This window comes from Bos indicus, chromosome 5 (assembly GCF_029378745.1).
Source record: "Bos indicus isolate NIAB-ARS_2022 breed Sahiwal x Tharparkar chromosome 5, NIAB-ARS_B.indTharparkar_mat_pri_1.0, whole genome shotgun sequence".
Classification (NCBI taxonomy): domain Eukaryota; kingdom Metazoa; phylum Chordata; class Mammalia; order Artiodactyla; family Bovidae; genus Bos; species Bos indicus.
The window spans coordinates 101,875,374-101,892,058 of record NC_091764.1 but is presented as its reverse complement, the minus strand read 5'-3'; the positions used below and the strand labels follow the sequence as shown (position 1 = coordinate 101,892,058).

The window sequence follows — 16,685 nt, the reverse complement described above, 5'->3', positions numbered from 1 at the left end:
AAACATGTATATTACTGTATGTGAAATAGATCACCAGTTCAAGTTTGATGCATGAAACAGGGCACTCAAAGCTGGTGCACTGGGACAACCCTGAGGGAGGGGTTGGGGAGGGAGGTGGGAGGGGGGTTCCGGATGGGGACACATGTACACCCATGGCTGATTCATGTCAATATATGACAAAACCACTACAATATTGTAAAGTAATCAGCCTCCAATTAAAATAAATAAATTATTTTTTTAAAAAGCAAATGGTAGATACCAACACATCAATATCAGTAATTGCATTTACAGTAAATAAAGATAAAACAAAATTGACACAGATATTACATAATGCTCACCTTATATTATGATAGCAAAGAAAGGTTGAAAGTAAAATGATGGAAAAAATGTACTAACTGTAAGAAAACTGGAGTAGCTATATCAATGTCCCAGAAAGTAGACTTTAAGCCAAGATATACTAATTGAATTAAAGAAGGAATTTTCATGATTATAATGAGATGCACCCTTAAAAAAGATATTATAGACAACAAAATTCAAGAAAGGTAACAGAACATAGCTTTGAAATATACTTGACAGGTTGAAAAGAAGAAATAGACAAAATCACAATCAAAATGGGGGATTATTACTGTATCTTTTTCAGTAGCATACAGACCAAACATACAAAAAACAAAGAATACAGTAGATGTACAACAACATAATCAGCACATTTAACTAAGTAACATATGGAGCAATGCACCCAACAATGCAAGAGTTCACATTACTGTAAATGCATTAGGAACATTTACCAAAATGACCATATAATAGGACAAAATCTTTTACTCTTTGAATTCATACAGAGTATTTACTCTGACCACAGTGGAATAGAATTAAGAATTAATAAGAAAATATTGTTACCCATCCCTATTTGGGGAAATTCAGCAACACCCTTCCAAAAAAAAACCCCTGAATCTGGGAATAAATTTAAAACTTACAAAATATTGTGAAATAATGATAATAAAGATTGATAATAATGATAATAAACACAAAATAATGATATGATAATAAATTCTTCTAATGAAATCCAAGTAGTGCCTAAGGGAAATTTATATACCAGATTTAGAGAAGAGGAAAGACTGTGAAAAGTGAAAAAAATGTAAGCTTCCAATTAAAAAACTAGGAGATGAGAAAGTCTAAAGGATGTAGAATGTTGGGGTTAATTTTAAAAGGAATAAAAATTAATGGAAAAGAAGGTAAGCATAAGTTAGAAAACATAGAAGAAAGCTCTTTAAACATGGCTCATTGAAAATTGATGAACAATGAGCAACGCTTAAGAAGAGCAGAGAGAAAATAAAGTTAACAATTCCAAGAATGAAAAGGGACATCACTATGAATCATACAGATTTTTTGGTCATAGTTTTTGTGCTGTTGTTTGTTTGATTTTTGGCTGTGCTGTGGCTCGTAGTTCCCAGGTCAGGGTTGAATCCGGACCCATCACAGTGAAAGCCCAGAGATTTAATCCCAGGATTGCATAGTTTTATTAATACAATTTATACCTTTAACATGGATAAGTACACAGAAAGTGTCAATTTCTCCACAATCTTGCCAACACTTAAGTGTCTTTAAAAAAAAAAAAAAAAGTCATTCTGACATGCTGCTGCTGCTGCTAAGTTGCTTCAGTCATGTCCGACTCTGTGCGACCCCATAGGCGGCAGCCCACCAGGCTCCTCCGTCCCTGGAATTCTCCAGGCAAGAACACTGGAGTGGGTTGCCATTTCCTTCCCCACATTCTGACATGTGCGAGATGGTATCTCTTTGTGGTTTTGATTTACATTTCTCTGATGATTGACAATGTCAAGCATTTTTTCATATACCCATTGGCCATCTGTATGTCTTTAGAGAAATGTCTATTCAAGCCCTTGGTCAATTTTTTAATTGAGGTATTAGGTTTGGGGGTTTTTTTCTTGAGTTGCAGGAGTTCCTTAATTTTTTGGAAATTAAAACCTTATATCATTTTTGCTAGCTTGCCTTTTCACTCTGTTGATGTTTCCTCTGGTTTGCAGAAGCTTCTCAGTTTGATATATCCCCACTTGTCTATTTTTGCTTTGTTGCCTGTACTTTTGATATCATATCCATGAAATCATGAAACAATGTGTTTTTATTTTGTGATGGGGCTAAGATATCATATATCTAAAATGTAATTCCTATCTGGTGATGATGTTACTTTGAGATGAAGAATGGCATTTGAAACACTGCATTAAAGGCAGAAATGAAAAAAGTAAAACATTATAGATTTGATCACATAACCCCCTATACACATATACAACCTTAAAAATATATGCAAAAACTGGGGGAAATATTTACAAAAATAAGTAAGAAAAACAAGAAGTGTTGTTTGTTTATAGAGAGTTCCTATAAATAAATAAATAAGAAGTTTTAAAACATTCTAGAGAAAAATATTGATATGTAAGATACGTTGAAAGAGTAATATAGGAAAGAAGATAACTTTTGTATATAGTGTTTATGTGGATAAAAACAATGATGAATGCTCTTATGTCAAGACTATGAAGAAAATAATACTCTTTTTTTTTAATTAATTATTTATTTGATTGTGCTGGGTCTCAGTTGCAGCACGCAAATTCTTACTTGTAGGATCTAGTTATCTGACCAGGGTTAGAACCCAGGTCCCCTGCATTGGGAGCATACAGTCTTAGCCACTAGACCACCAAGGAAGTCCCCAAAATAATACTCTTTTAATTCCATTAATGTTGCTGAGAATATTGAAAACTACTGTGCTGGACAATTAGGCAATACATATAGAGGGAGGCCTTTAAATTGGCTATCTTGAGGAAAAAATAATGGCTTTTCTATTAAGTCAATGTAGATGTTCATAAGAACTTTATCACAGCATTGTATTTGAAAATATTAATGTACAATAAATAGGATTAGATAAATAAGTTATGATTCAATGAATGGGATAACTGAAATACTGGCAACCATCCAAATGGCATAGAAGACATTTTAATGAACAAAAAGAAATTTAAAATATATTATTTTGAAAGTGGATATAAAATGATATTGGAAGAAAAGCTATGACCAACCTAGAGAGCATATTCAAAAGCAGAGACATTACTTTGCCAACAAAGGTCTGTCTAGTCAAGGCTATGGTTTTTCCAGTGGCCATGTATGGATGTGAGAGTTGGACTGTGAAGAAACCTGAGTGCTGAAGAATTGATGCTTTTGAACTGTGGTGTTGGAGAAAACTCTTGAGAGACCCTTGGACTGCAAGGAGATCCAACCATTCCATCCTAAAGGAAATCAGTTCTGAATATTCATTGAAAGGACTGATGCTGAAGCTGAAGCTCCAATACTTTGGCCACATGATAAGAAAATCTGACCAATTGGAAAAGACCCTGATGCTGGGAAAGATTGAAGGTGGGAGGAGAAGCAGATGACAGAGGATGAGATGGCTGGATGGCATCACTAACTCTATGGACATGAGTTTGTGTAAGCTCCGGGAGCTGGTGATGGACAGGGAAGCTTGGCGTTCTGCAGTCCATGGGGTCGCAAAGATTCGGACATGACTGAGCGACTGAACTGAACTGATGATCCAATCGAGTGTGTGTGTGTGTGTGTGTGTGTGTGTGTGTGTGTGTGTGTAGGGACTGAGATTTAATACAGAGATTGTGTTCAGAAAGAATATAAAGGGAGCTGGTATATCCTGCCTTGTACTTTAGAGACAAGTGCAAGCTCAGAAAATATTTAATGCTCTTTGGAATGATCATACCAAAGTTATGCCCCCCATACCAAAGTATATGGGGGCAAACTCATGTGAACTGAGTTCCTTAGTGTGTGAATATGTGCTTTAATAATATGATGCTACAGAGCATTCTGTATGAGGAAACATGCTTGTTTGAGTTAACTGTGATTTCTCCTTAGCCTAATGAGAAATTCCTTCATTGTTCTTGTATCTGGAGAGGCCAAAGGGGAATCAGAGAGCCAATTTTATATTTCATTCAGAGAGTCTACCTCTATTCTTAACAGCCTGCAAAGCCTGAAAAAATGACAACCACCATTATAATATGTCCCAAACCCAAGGAACTGGAAGTTTCGTTTTGCAGGTTTTTTTAAGATTTTTTTTTTTTTTGATGTGGATCTATTACAATATTCCTGTTGTTCTGGTTTTTTTTCGGGGAAGGCAGGTGCTGTGAGGTATGTGAGATCTTAACTCCCCAACTGGGTATCGAACCTGCACCCCTTGCATTGGAAGATGAAATCTTAACCCCTAGGAAGACGAAATCTAACGCCAGGGAAGTCCCCAACTAGAAGTTGAAAGAAATATAACAAGGGAATGAAGAGCAGAACTTCTTGCTCCTTTGGGGAGGAGTGGAGTTTCCCAAAGAAGAGAGACAGAGACTTCTGACAGGGTGGGCGGAGGAGGGGGTGGGGCTTGAAATAAGGAGGGAATGTGGGATCAGGAAGGGATGGAGAGATGAGCTTTGCTAAAGCAGAGAGGAGCAAGGGCTAACCTGGAAAAGTTGACTTTCCAGGCATGTGACTAGCTCATTCTAATTTCAGGAACTCAAAGCAGGTATCTGGGACTCTCCTGATTTAAGGGCACAGTGAAGACCAAATTTCATACAGCATCTGTGCGAACAACAAGTGAGAATATTCACCACAGGGACGTTCACAAACACAGAGTTCCTGCTAAATATCTGACCCATTAAGATGTCACAGAACAAGCTTGTGCTCTCCACTGAGACAGGGAAAAACTGACCTGCCTCAGTGGGGATCATCAAGTCTCTAAGACTAAATCCCTCTTCTGCCTTCAATGCATCAGTCCATTGATGGCACCTGCATTTGGTGTTAGTTTTTTTCCTTTGCACAGCGGGGTTAGAGAACCACTGATCCAAGAGGTAGGAAGGGAAAATATTACAGGCAGGAAGACAGAGTCCTGCCGAATCCTATGCTAGGGAAAGACTACAGAAAAGCAGAAAAACGACTGAGCTGTGGGTTGTTTGTGGGGGAAGAAAAAGAAACTCAGAGTTCGAATGCAAATGCAGCGTTATCCAGAGGTGTGATTACAATTTCTACTGAGAGGGCTTTCCTCACAGAAAGGAAGATTTCCATATTTGCCCTCACCATACATACATACACACATATCATCACCACCATTACCATTGCTACCACCAAATCCAGCAGTCTGGCTTAGAGAGTATGAGTTCTATGGAAAGTAAAGTGAAAGTGTTAGTCATTTAGTCATGTCCAACTCTTTGCAACCCCATGGACTGTAGCCCACCAGGTTCCTCTGTCCATGGAATTCTCCAGTCAAAAATACTGGAGTGGGTTGCCATTTCGTACTCCAGGGGATCTTCCCATCACAGGGATCAAATCCAAGTTACTGCACTGTGGGCAGATTCTTTACCATCTGTGCCACCAGGGAAGTTCTATGGACTCCTATCTAAAAAATCAACTTCCACTGGGCAGATTTATTTCTGTTCACACATTTAGCCTATACGTACTCTTCTAATTCACCGTTACCCATTCCCTTATCTCACATATACAGACACATACACATGCACACACATATGTATGTTGTTGTTTATTTATTAAGTCGTGTCTGAATCTTTGTGACCTCATGAACACCCACCAGGCTCCTCTATCCACGGTATTTCCTAGGCAAGAACACTAGAGTGAACAGCTGTTCCCTTCTTTAGGGGATCTTACCACCCCAGGGATCGAACCTGCATCTCCTGCATTGCCAGGCAGATTCTTTATCACTGAGCCACCGGGAAGTCCACACATATGTGCATACACTTAAAGCATACATACATAAACACACATGTGCACACACACACATGTCCACAGTCTAAAAGATCCAAAATACTGAACTGGTGGGGAGAGATGTAATATAAAGTATGGGAAGGACAGATCAGAGACCCAGACAGAGGCAGTCCCTCAGCCATAATCCATTAGAGGAAAACTGAGAAGTGGTCAGACATTTTCTGAGCTGTTACGTGTACTTGGGGAGGGCTAAAAACACAGTTAGGTCTGTGAATAGAATTTATATGTCTGCAGCATATTACTGCTTAACTTGAAAAACTGAGCCCCGAGGGAGAAAAATCAGCACTCACTGTCACTAAGGATCACATTTGGTCAAAACCAAATGGTCAACAAATAGAAAGGTATTGTCCTTACAGTCCCACAATCTTATAGCTAATCCAGTGTGTCTACTGAATTTAAGAACACTTACCTTGAGCACGCGATAGGACGCTAAAGAGCAGAGAGACAAGTCCCTGGAGAAAGTAGTGTCCGTTCATGGTTCTCTGATCCTCTTGTCTTTGGGTAACAGCTTCAGTTTCCCCAAACTACATGAGGAGTCCTCTGGGCCCTTAATGGAGGCTCTTACAGCAGAAAGGGGTTCATATAATCCCATCCCCTGACACTGCCATCTTCCGAGCCAATAGAAACGCTTTTTAACATCTTCTCTGCCATCAGACACTATATAAAAGGAAACTTTCTGAAGTTCAAACACCAATTAGATGCTGAATCTTGAATATCTCCTTATATGAGATGCAATGTTATCTGACGTCAGGTGTCATTCTGTCCGTTAAGCTGATGCAGAAAAGCTATGTTAAAAAAATATATATATGTGGCTTTCTTTTTCTCCATGCCAGGTGTCCCGCTCAATGGCTGGTTCAGCTCAGCTGGTGGGATCAGCCAGAAACACTTTCTGGGTCAGTTCTACCGCCTCCAACTCCTCACGAACCCTGGGAAAGATGAGTTTTGTTTCATTGGGTGGAGGTCTGCAGTGTCAAGTGACTGACCTGTTGTGGCTGCAAAGAAACTAAGTAACTAATGGAGAGAACAAAAGGTCATATGAGCACAAAATCAGGATAAGAAAGGTGAAAAATTCTTAATTAAATGAAAAAAAGGTGAGATGAACATCAAGGGGACCAGATTACTGGCTTCATAGGGTGAGTCTTCCCCCACTTCCATTTCCCCTTGGTGATTGGAAGCCTGGTAAAGATCCAGGGCTCCAGAGACTCCTGAGCAGGCCTGCCCTTTTCCTGAAAACCAGTATGCCTTTCCTATTCTCCATCTAAAGGATAGTCTTCTCTTCTCTGCATTGAATCAGTTGTGACCTCATTTCATCCTAAAGAATCAATCAACTTCAGCCCCCAGTTACCCCAAAAGGCCTTCTTACAACTATCTTCTTGAAGCCTGACAAAGCTTGCCCTGCTCCTAAGACAAAATTTCTTCAGTAAATGTAGGGCTATTTTTCTTCTTGATTTTGTTTTGATATTGTGTGTGTGTTTTTTTAAGAAATTTATCTACTTTATCTAAACTGTTAAGTTTATTAGCATATAATTGTTCATAGTATATTTTCATTATCATTATAAGGTCTGTTGTATCTGAATGATTACTTTCACTTTTGATATTGATCTTCTGTTTCCTTTTTAAAAATTATTTTTCCTATGATTTGGTCAATTTTACTAATTTTTGAAAACCCAACTTTTACTTTGCTAATGTTTGCTTTTATTCTTCTAGACATTTACCTTATTTTTTCATTTATTTCTACTTGTTTTAGTTTCAGTTTGCTTAACCGTGGTGCTGGAGAGGACTCTTAACAGTTCCTTGGACTGCAAGATCAAACTAGTCAATCCTAAAGGAAATCAACCCTGAATATCCATTGGAAGGACTGATGCTGAAGCTGAAACTCCAGTACTTTGGCCACCTGATGCAAAGAGCTGATCATTGGAAAAGACCCTGATGCTGGGAAAGATTGAAGGCAGAAGGAGAAGGGTGTGACAGAGGATGAGATGGTTGGATGGCATCACCAACTCGATGGACATGAGTTTGAGCAAGCTCCGGGAGGTGGTGATGGACAGGGAAGCCTGGTGTGCTGCAGTCCATAGGGTCACAAAGAGTCAGACACAACTGAGTGACTGAAGAACAACAGCTTCCTGAGGTTAACCATTAATATTTTAATATTTTCTTATTTCCTTTTTTGGGCAGTGCCATGCAGCATACGGGCTTTTAGTTCCCCTACCAGGGCTCAAATTCATGTCCTCTGCAGTGAAAGCATGGGGTCTTAACCACTGGACAGCCATGGAAGTGACTCTTTTCTTGTTTTCAATATAGGTATTTAAAACTAGGCAATTTCCTCTAAGCAAATCTTTAGCAGGCTCTCACAATTTTTAATATATTTTCTTTTCACTATCACTTAATTCAAGATATTTCCTAAAAATGCTTGTGATATATTCATTACTTTTGGATAATTTTTTAAAGTATTTTAAAATTTCCTACTATTTATGGAATTTCTAAGTATATAATTTTTTAAACTTGTTTTTTATTGATCAAAAATGCAAGAAGTAGCAAGCATTGGTAAGGATGTGGAGAAAAGACAACCCTCATACGTTGTTGGTGGGATTGTAAATTGGTGCAGCCACTTTGGAAAACAGAATGAAGATTCTTCAGAATTTGCTATACTCTCAGAGTGATGGAGATGCCTGTTGACCTGGTAACTGAAACCAGCTTGGACATGATATTCTGCAACGATGAGACTTCCTTTCCATGGCAAAATGCATATACCCTAAATCAATCACACAAATCAATTATCATTGTATGGTTACCCATGATATACCCAACAGTAAGAATACACAGATCCAAGAATCAGTGGAAATTGGAATGATTATGCTTTTTTACATTTAAATTTATTTAAATTGGAGGCTAATTACTTTACAATATTGTATAGGTTTTGCCATACATCAACATGAATCTGCCACAGGTGTACATGTGTTCCCCATCCTGAACCCCCCTCCCACGTCCCTCCCCATACCGTCCCTCTGGGTCATCCCAGTACACCAACCCCAAACATCCTGTATCCTGCATCGAACCTGGACTGGCGATTCATTTCTTATATGATATTATACATGTTTCAATGCCATTCTTCCAAATCATCCCACCCTCTCCCTCTCCCACAGAGTCCAAAAGACTGTTCTATACATCTGTGTCTCTTTTGCAGTCTCGCATACAGGGTTATCGTTACCATCTTTCTAAATTCCATATATATGCGTTAGTATACTGTATTGGTGTTTTTCTTTCTGGCTTACTTTTATTCTCAAGGTCCACTTGAGGAATTTGGGCTTCCCGTATTCCAAGTCTAGGCTTTATGGATTTATCTCTGGTTCACAGAAGGAAAAGTGACTTCACCAGGGGACACACACAGTAAGTGTCACCTTAAACTTTAAGCCATGACTGCTTCCCAGTCATCCTAGGATCTTCATGGCAAATTATCAACAAGCAAGTAAACAATAAGCTTTTTTCAACACTAGAATACTCTAGGCATCAGAAAGAGAATTGCTGCATAACAGGTGTAGGCAAAAACCTATCTGAAACCCAGGCAATCTATTTGGGATCTCTTGGCACTCCCTTGCTCCATTTTGATAATAAATATGAGTGCACCAGCCACAGCGTGAGAAGTGTATAGTGGCCAGGGTTTCAGATCTCCCAGGGTGAGGGTGTAGACCACTCCACCAAGTAAGCTGCCTAGACCAGCAGAGGTGCTAAAAGATGGTGAAGGAAATCTAGAATGTGGTAAATGAGGGAAATGATGATTTATAGCTGTGGACGCAACACCCAGCTGCAGTGGTGGGGTCTGTAGCTTGTCTTAACTAACCTTCCTCTTACAAGTTACCCCAGAAAAAGAAGAAGCATATAAAAATCCAACAAGAATAAACTCTCAAAATTTAATGTAAAATATATACTTAACTTGGGCTTCCCAGGTGGTGCAGTGGTAAAGAATCCACCTGCCAATGCAGGAGATGCAGGTTGGATCCCTGGGTTGGGAAGATTCCCCGGAGGAAATGACAACCCACTCCAGTATTCTTGCTTGGGAAATTCCATGGACAGAGGAGCCTGGCATGCTACAGTCCAGGGGGTTGCAAAGAGTCGGATACTACTGAGTACACCCACACAACATACTTAAATAATGAAGTAAATGAATTAAAGGTACAAAAATGAATGAGCAGTAGGAAAGGATGGATGCCGTGGTATGACCCTCTGTCTGGCTGCAGTGCTTGCTTCTCAGGAGCTATAGGTGATGATGGCTGTTCCTTTCTTGGGGAGCATCCTCATTCAATGACTCTTTAGTACACAAATATATAAATTCAATCCCTTTCCCTCCACTTAGGACAAATATAAAGGACCACTCCAGCTCACCATGGGGTTAACTGAGCCTTCGTGTGACTGCAGGATAGTTCAAATTCTCCCTCTGTTCAATATGCCTCCTTTGGTTTCTGTGCCAGGGCAGAGAGTCCTCCCCAGAGGCCAGCACTTGTTACTGTAAGAAGACAACAAAGGAGAAAAGGATGCTACAGTGAAGTGGAGTGGAGAGGCCTGAGCTCTGGCTTGAAACTCTATACAGGAGAATTCATTTTGAAAGCTTGGAGGATGAGGTATGTACTGGATTGAATAGTGCTCCCCCATCCGCATTCATGTCCAACCAGAATTTTTGAATGTGATCTTATTTAGAAATAGTGTCTTCATAGATGTAATCACAAAGGAGATCAAGCAAGTCAATCCTAATAATCCAATTCAGGAAATCAACCCTGAATATTCATTGGAAGGTCTGATGCTGAAGCTCCAGTACTTTGACCACCTGATTCAAAGTGCCAACTCATTGGAAAAGACCCTGATGCTGGAAAAGATTAAGGGCAGGAAGAGAAGGGGGTGAAGAGGATGAGATGGTTGTATGGCATCATCGACTCAATGGACATGCATTTGAGCAAACTCCAGGAGATGGTGAAGGAGAGGGAAGCCTAGTGTGCTGTAGCCCATGGGATTGCAAAGAGTTAGAGACAACGTAGAGACTGAACAACAAGATGAAATCAAGTTCAGATGAGGTTTTACTGGATTGGTGTGGGTACTGTCCTTACAATAAAAGGGACATTTAGACACAGACACAGAGAGAAGACACCATGTGAAAACAAGAGACACAGGAGAACACTCCATGTGATGATGGAGGCAGAGATTGAAGCAGAGCATCTGTAAACCAAGGAATGTCAAGGATTGTTGATAAAAGGGTTGTTGTCAAGGATTGTTGATCAAGACTGGAAGAGGCAAGGAAGGACCCTCCCCTAAAAGCTCCAGAAGTAGCACAATCCTGTTTACACCCTGACTTTGGTTTTCTAGCCTCCAAATCTGTGAGAAAATAAATTTCTGTTAAAAATTATTAATTTGTCACAGTAGCTTTAGGAAACAGGGTAGCAATGTAAGAAATTGTTTTGTTTTTTTTTTTTTCAAGTACTGTTTCACGGGCTTCCCTGGTGTCTCAGTGGTAAAGAATCCACCTTTCAATGCAAGAAACATGGGTTCAATCCCTGGTCTGGGAAGATCCCACCTGCAATGGAGCAACTAAGCCCATGTGCCACGACTGCTGAGCCTGTGCTCTAGAGTCTGGGAGCTGCAACTACTGAAGCCTGAGCACCCTACAGCCTGTGCTCTGCAACAAGAGAAGCCCCCTCAAAGAGAAGCCTGCACACCGCAAGGAAGAGTAGACAGTGAACTCCACAACTAGAGAAATGCCCGAGCAGCAAGGTAGACCCAGGACAACCAAAATTTAAAAAAAAAAAAAATGTAACTAAGAAGTATTTCTGTGGGCTGTAAATGTTCTTACACTGGGTGGGACTATGGCCTGAACTGCTGGGTTTCTCCAGGCACTTTTGGAGGGATACCTAGAGTCTCCGGGGAATACCGAGTGAGGGAGTCAGGGTGCATATCCTGGTGATGTTTGGACATTCTGAGATTCTTTGATGTCCAGACCATAGGAAAAATTTGCCTGGTGGTATTTTAACAGTTACAATTTTCCATTCCTTCTGTCTTATGTGACAGGTGAGTTAGTCAAGATTCTTTCTGGTGCACACATTTCAGAGGGGACTGAATGTGCCTTGAGGGGACATTCAGAAAGGGATCAACAGTCTCTGCTTAGGGAAATTTTCCCTCCCTCGGTTTCACTTGAGGCAGGAAAGTTGGGGAAATGGATCCCTCTCCATATACATGGATGCCTCTCCCTTCGAGGATGTTCTTTTCCTGAACAAGAGTGCCCTGAAATTTCTCTCTCTCTGCTCTGATATGGGCAAGCTCTCTCCCTGGAAAGGGACTGGGTGTGGTGCTTCTGAACTATGAGTCTGTGACTGTTGGAAAGCTTCTTGATATTCCTTAGCATTCTCTCATTTTAAAACTGTTTATTGGATACAGTTGCTTTACTCTGCTGTACAGTAAAGTGAACCAGCCATACATATACATATATCACCTCCATTTTGGATTTTTTCCCCATTTAGGTCACCACAGAGAGCTGAATAGTATCTGCTGTGCTACACAGTAGGTTCTCATTAGTTATCTGTTTGCCACACTGTTTACAATAGCCAGGACATGGAAGAAACCTAAATGTCCATCAACAGAGAAATGGATAAAGAAGATGTGGCACATATATACAATGGAATATTACTCAGCCATGAAAAGGAATGAAACTGCTATTTGCAGAGACATGGATGGACCTAGAGAGTGTCACACAGAGTGAAATAAATCAGAAAGAGAAAAACTGATATTATATATTAATATGTATACATGGAATCTAGAAAAATGGTGCAGATAAACCTATTTATAAAGCAGAAATAGAGACCAATATAGAGAACAAACATGAACACCAAGGAGGGAAAGGGGGATGGGATGAATTGGGGGGATTGGAACTGACGTCCTTAGTATTCTCCTGTGTAACTCCTCAGAATAGTATAGGATGGGACTGAGGTCCCCAGAGGACAGAGCCTGGGTCAGTCTACCAGGCTCTCACAATCTCTCATTGTGTCTGAAGCTGTGACTTCATCACCCTGAGCACTCAGCAGGTGCTAGTGAGGGGCAGGATTCTCCCATGTCCCTTCCCACCCTGAGAACATGTTTTTCTTAGGGAACCACTCAAGCTCCCACCCTGGCCCTGGGATCTTCTTCGTGACAGGCATCCTTGGTTGCGTCTTGGGACCCTGCATGTTCCTTTTTTTCGTTTTCCTGGCGATTCAAAAGTGCAGACAGAAAATAAAGTGTGAAGGTAGGCTCTAAAATGGAGATGATGATGAGAAGAGCTTGTGGGCTTTGGGTGAGAAGGGAGACACTGTAATGTTGGATACTGAATCTGCATCTTGTCCTCATTACATTTTCTGGAAAATGATACTTGTGTTTCTCTGGACTCAGCCTCAGTGAACTTCAGATAGGCATGCCAAGGAAGCATGATGTTGTACATCACAGCAATAAATTTAGTATCAAGTACAGGGACACAGGTTAGGACTGGGCCAGGAATTCTGGGTATGCCCCTAAGACATGAGGCTAATGACTCTGATGAGCTGAGTGCAGTCCCAGAGATGTCAAAGATAGCACTCTATAAAGGTGTTTCAAGATGTGAGTTTCTGACTCAGAATCTTTGTATCAATCTTGTCCTCATGTAAATATTATCTATGGGAGGCTGCCTGTGAGCATACTAGTGAGCCTGAGCCTGGGGAGGAAAGACAGATGGAGTCAGGTGGAGAAGTCCCTCGTGTATTCTTCTAGGCATAAACTATCATCTGGGGTGATTCATAGCATCACCTGTGGTCACGCATCCACATACGAGATTCCTGTGTCCCACTTTGGACCTATAGCTCTCTCCATGCTCTGAAGATACCACCAGATATCTCCCATCCCCAGTGAATACTGTCTTCTCTCTGGGATGAAAATAAGTCAAGGCTGGGGGTCTACTCTGACCCCTTATCTGGTTTATACACTCGTGTATCTTTCTTTTCATGTCTATTCTTGGATTGTTTCTTACCTGTTAGATGATTCTGTGGCAGAGCTGCCGAGGAATGAAAACAAAGTTGATTCTGGACGTGTCCTACACAAGGCAGGGCTTTCTGCTCTTGGAAATGGGGATGAGGGTAGGAAAGTCTTGTGTGGAAGAGATACTGAAAAGAGTTTTGGGAGATGGAAACCTCAGGCCTCTAGAGGGAGGGTCTGTCTTCCTGAGGACCATGCTCTGAGGAAAGGAATAACTGTTTCCCCAGCAGGTTTAAACTCCTCTTTTTTTTTTAGCACCTCAGTTACTGTCTCATGACCTCAGAGAGGAAGAAATAGACTGAGTTCTCTGTCTGTATAGTTGCTCTAAGAGTTTCCAATATATTGGGACTTCCCTGGAGGTCCAGTGCTTAAGATTTCGCTTTTCAATGCAGGGAGTGTGGTTTCGATTCCTGATTGGGAAGCTAAGATCCCACATGTCTTGCAGCCAAAAAGCCAAACTGTGAAACAGAAGCCATATTGTAACAAATTCATTAAAGGCTTTAAAAATGGTCCACATAAAAAAATCTTTAAAAAAATAATTTCTGATGTGTGGACATGTATGGATAATGTGAATGCATTTCCCAAACCAAGATGTCTGGTTTGATAAAATATCATAAAAGTTCAGAACAAGAGACAATTGAGAAATATTATTGAAAGATATTACTGAGAGATATTGCATTTGGTGAACATTTTGATGTTTTATGTGGAAAATGCTAACAGGATTTTGAAGCTGATATATCCACCAACTATCCAGAATACCTTTAATTGTAGATTCTGGGATTATCCATTCTTGAAGGGATCATAAGGATTGTATAGTCAAACACTACTCCACAAATAAAGTAACAAAGTAGATAATGTGTGACTTCTCAAGGTTACATAAGAAGTCACTGTTAGATCCAGGATGACGCTATCCTGATTCCCAGGGATGGGTTCATTCCACTTACATTTGTTGTTCAGTCACTAAGTGGTATCTGACTCCTTGTGACCCCATGGACTATAGCCCGCCAGGTTCCTCTCTCCTCCAGTGTTTCCTGGAGTTCTCTCTAACTCATGTTCATCAAGTAGGTGATACTATCTAACCATTGCATCTTCTGCTGCGTGTGTGAGTGCTTAGTTGCTTCAGTCGTATCTGACTCTTTGAACCATATAGACTGTAGCCCACCAGGCTTCTCTGTCCATGAGGATTCTCCCAGGCAAGAATACTGGAGTGGGTTGCCATGCCCTGCTCCAGGGGATCTTCCCAACCCAAGGATCAAACCCAGGTCTCCTGCATTGCAGGCAGATTCTTTACCATTCTTTACCCTGAATCACCAGGGAAGCTCCATCATCTGCTTCACCCTTCTCCTTTGCCTTCAGTCTTTCCCAGCATCAGAGTCTTTTCCAATGAGTCAGCTCTACACATCAGGTGGCAAAAGTGGAGCTTCAGTTTCAGCATCAGTCCTCCCAATGAATATTCAGGGTTGATTTCCTTTAGAATTGACTGGTTTGATCTCCTGGCAGTCCCAGGGACTCTCAAGACTCCACTTGCATGATTTCCACCAAAGATTCTTGACTGTTATTCAAGGACAGAAGAGAAGTGGTCTAAAATTCAATGACAAAAGTAAAGGGCTTCTATGCCTGAAATTCTTCCTGAGATCTCTTTATGTGAAATGAATGAGATGACCATCCCAGTGTCCACCTTCGTGTGATCTCTGCAATGGCACAGGCTGCCACATTAAGAATGACCTTGCACTTGGTTTATCACTTTCCTGTTGCCATCTTGAAATGTTTAATAGTTTTTGTATAAGGAGATCTGCATTTTGGATAATAAAGTCCCCAAAATTCTATTTCCCAGAAAATATTCCCTGAGAAGCAAGTAAAAAAGAAGTCTGATTGATCTCTTATAGTTATAGTCTTATTTCCTGGGAAGATGTGCTTGAACCCTTAAAAGCCAATCCTTCCTGGCAAGACAAAATTTGAGTGAGCCCATATTCAGTTATTCTGTGTATTGCTAGGAAGGATGGAATTAAATCAGATTTCACAGAGGGTACCTTCCTGCAGTTACAAATAGGCATGTATTTTTTGATGCTATGACCTTATTTTCTTAATCACAACAATCTCATAAATTATCAAAAGATTTAGGTGGTTAATCCAAGATGTGACAAAGTAAGAAATACAGTTAAAATGGCAAAACGTTGATATTAAGATATATTTCGATACTCTATAGCTGCTAAATGTCAAGATTACTCTGATAACTATGTTTTCATGGAGGCAGTTTTGGATGAAAGGTGTGAATCCCTTCATCTTTCTTTAAGACCCATGGTAGGACTAATTTCACAATTTTCAGATTCCAATGCAAAATGAAAGTGTGGATTTCCATGTTCAAAAATTATTAAGACATTGAAGTTGGTGACAGTAGAGCTTTAAACCAAGCCCAGGGCCCTTCTGAGCATAGGTGGCATGATTGTGAGTTTGCCCAGATCCACAGAATTTCAGAGCTGGAAGGCCCAATAAACCGTCTTTGCCATAGCAGTGTGAGGGCAGTGGGGTTCCTTGGGAGAAGAAAAACTGTGGAAGCTGAAGCAGCTTTAGCCATTGAAGACTTTCAGAAAAGGCTAGGGTTATCCTTGTAGACCCTTGGGAAGTTGGGATCCGTTCCCTAAGTGTCCTCATGGGATAGATAATAATGGAGTTGTACCTTCTTCTTACCAGTTTCTCTGATTTAGTACTGAGAAAAGTCGAATGCTCAGAATTCTTTTCTCCAGTTTCAGGTCCCAACCATCTACACAGACTGAAAATTAGAGTTCACAGAAGTTTTTAAGTCTCTGTTACAGATACTTCCTGGACATGGTCTGAGATCAACAGTC

At 40.5% G+C, this 16,685-nt stretch overlaps 1 protein-coding gene across 9 annotated transcripts in view; it reads right to left on the bottom strand.

Moving 5' to 3' along the window:
* LOC109559710 (antigen WC1.1-like) overlaps positions 1–6,428 on the bottom strand; it is a 43,501-nt gene extending 37,073 nt beyond the window's left edge. For 3 of the 9 annotated variants that reach the window (XR_011566462.1, XR_011566461.1, XR_011566460.1), the window contains exon 1: positions 6,230–6,428. Coding sequence is in view for 6 of the 9 variants with exons in the window: in XM_019961636.2 (XP_019817195.2) it covers positions 6,230–6,296 (67 nt within the window). In the remaining 3 variants the exon portion in view is untranslated. The remainder of the gene's footprint in view (positions 1–6,229) is intronic. The other 6 variants (XM_070788649.1, XM_070788650.1, XM_019961636.2 and 3 more) reach the window with 5 other exon arrangements.
* Between the last annotated feature and the right edge of the window lie 10,257 nt (positions 6,429–16,685).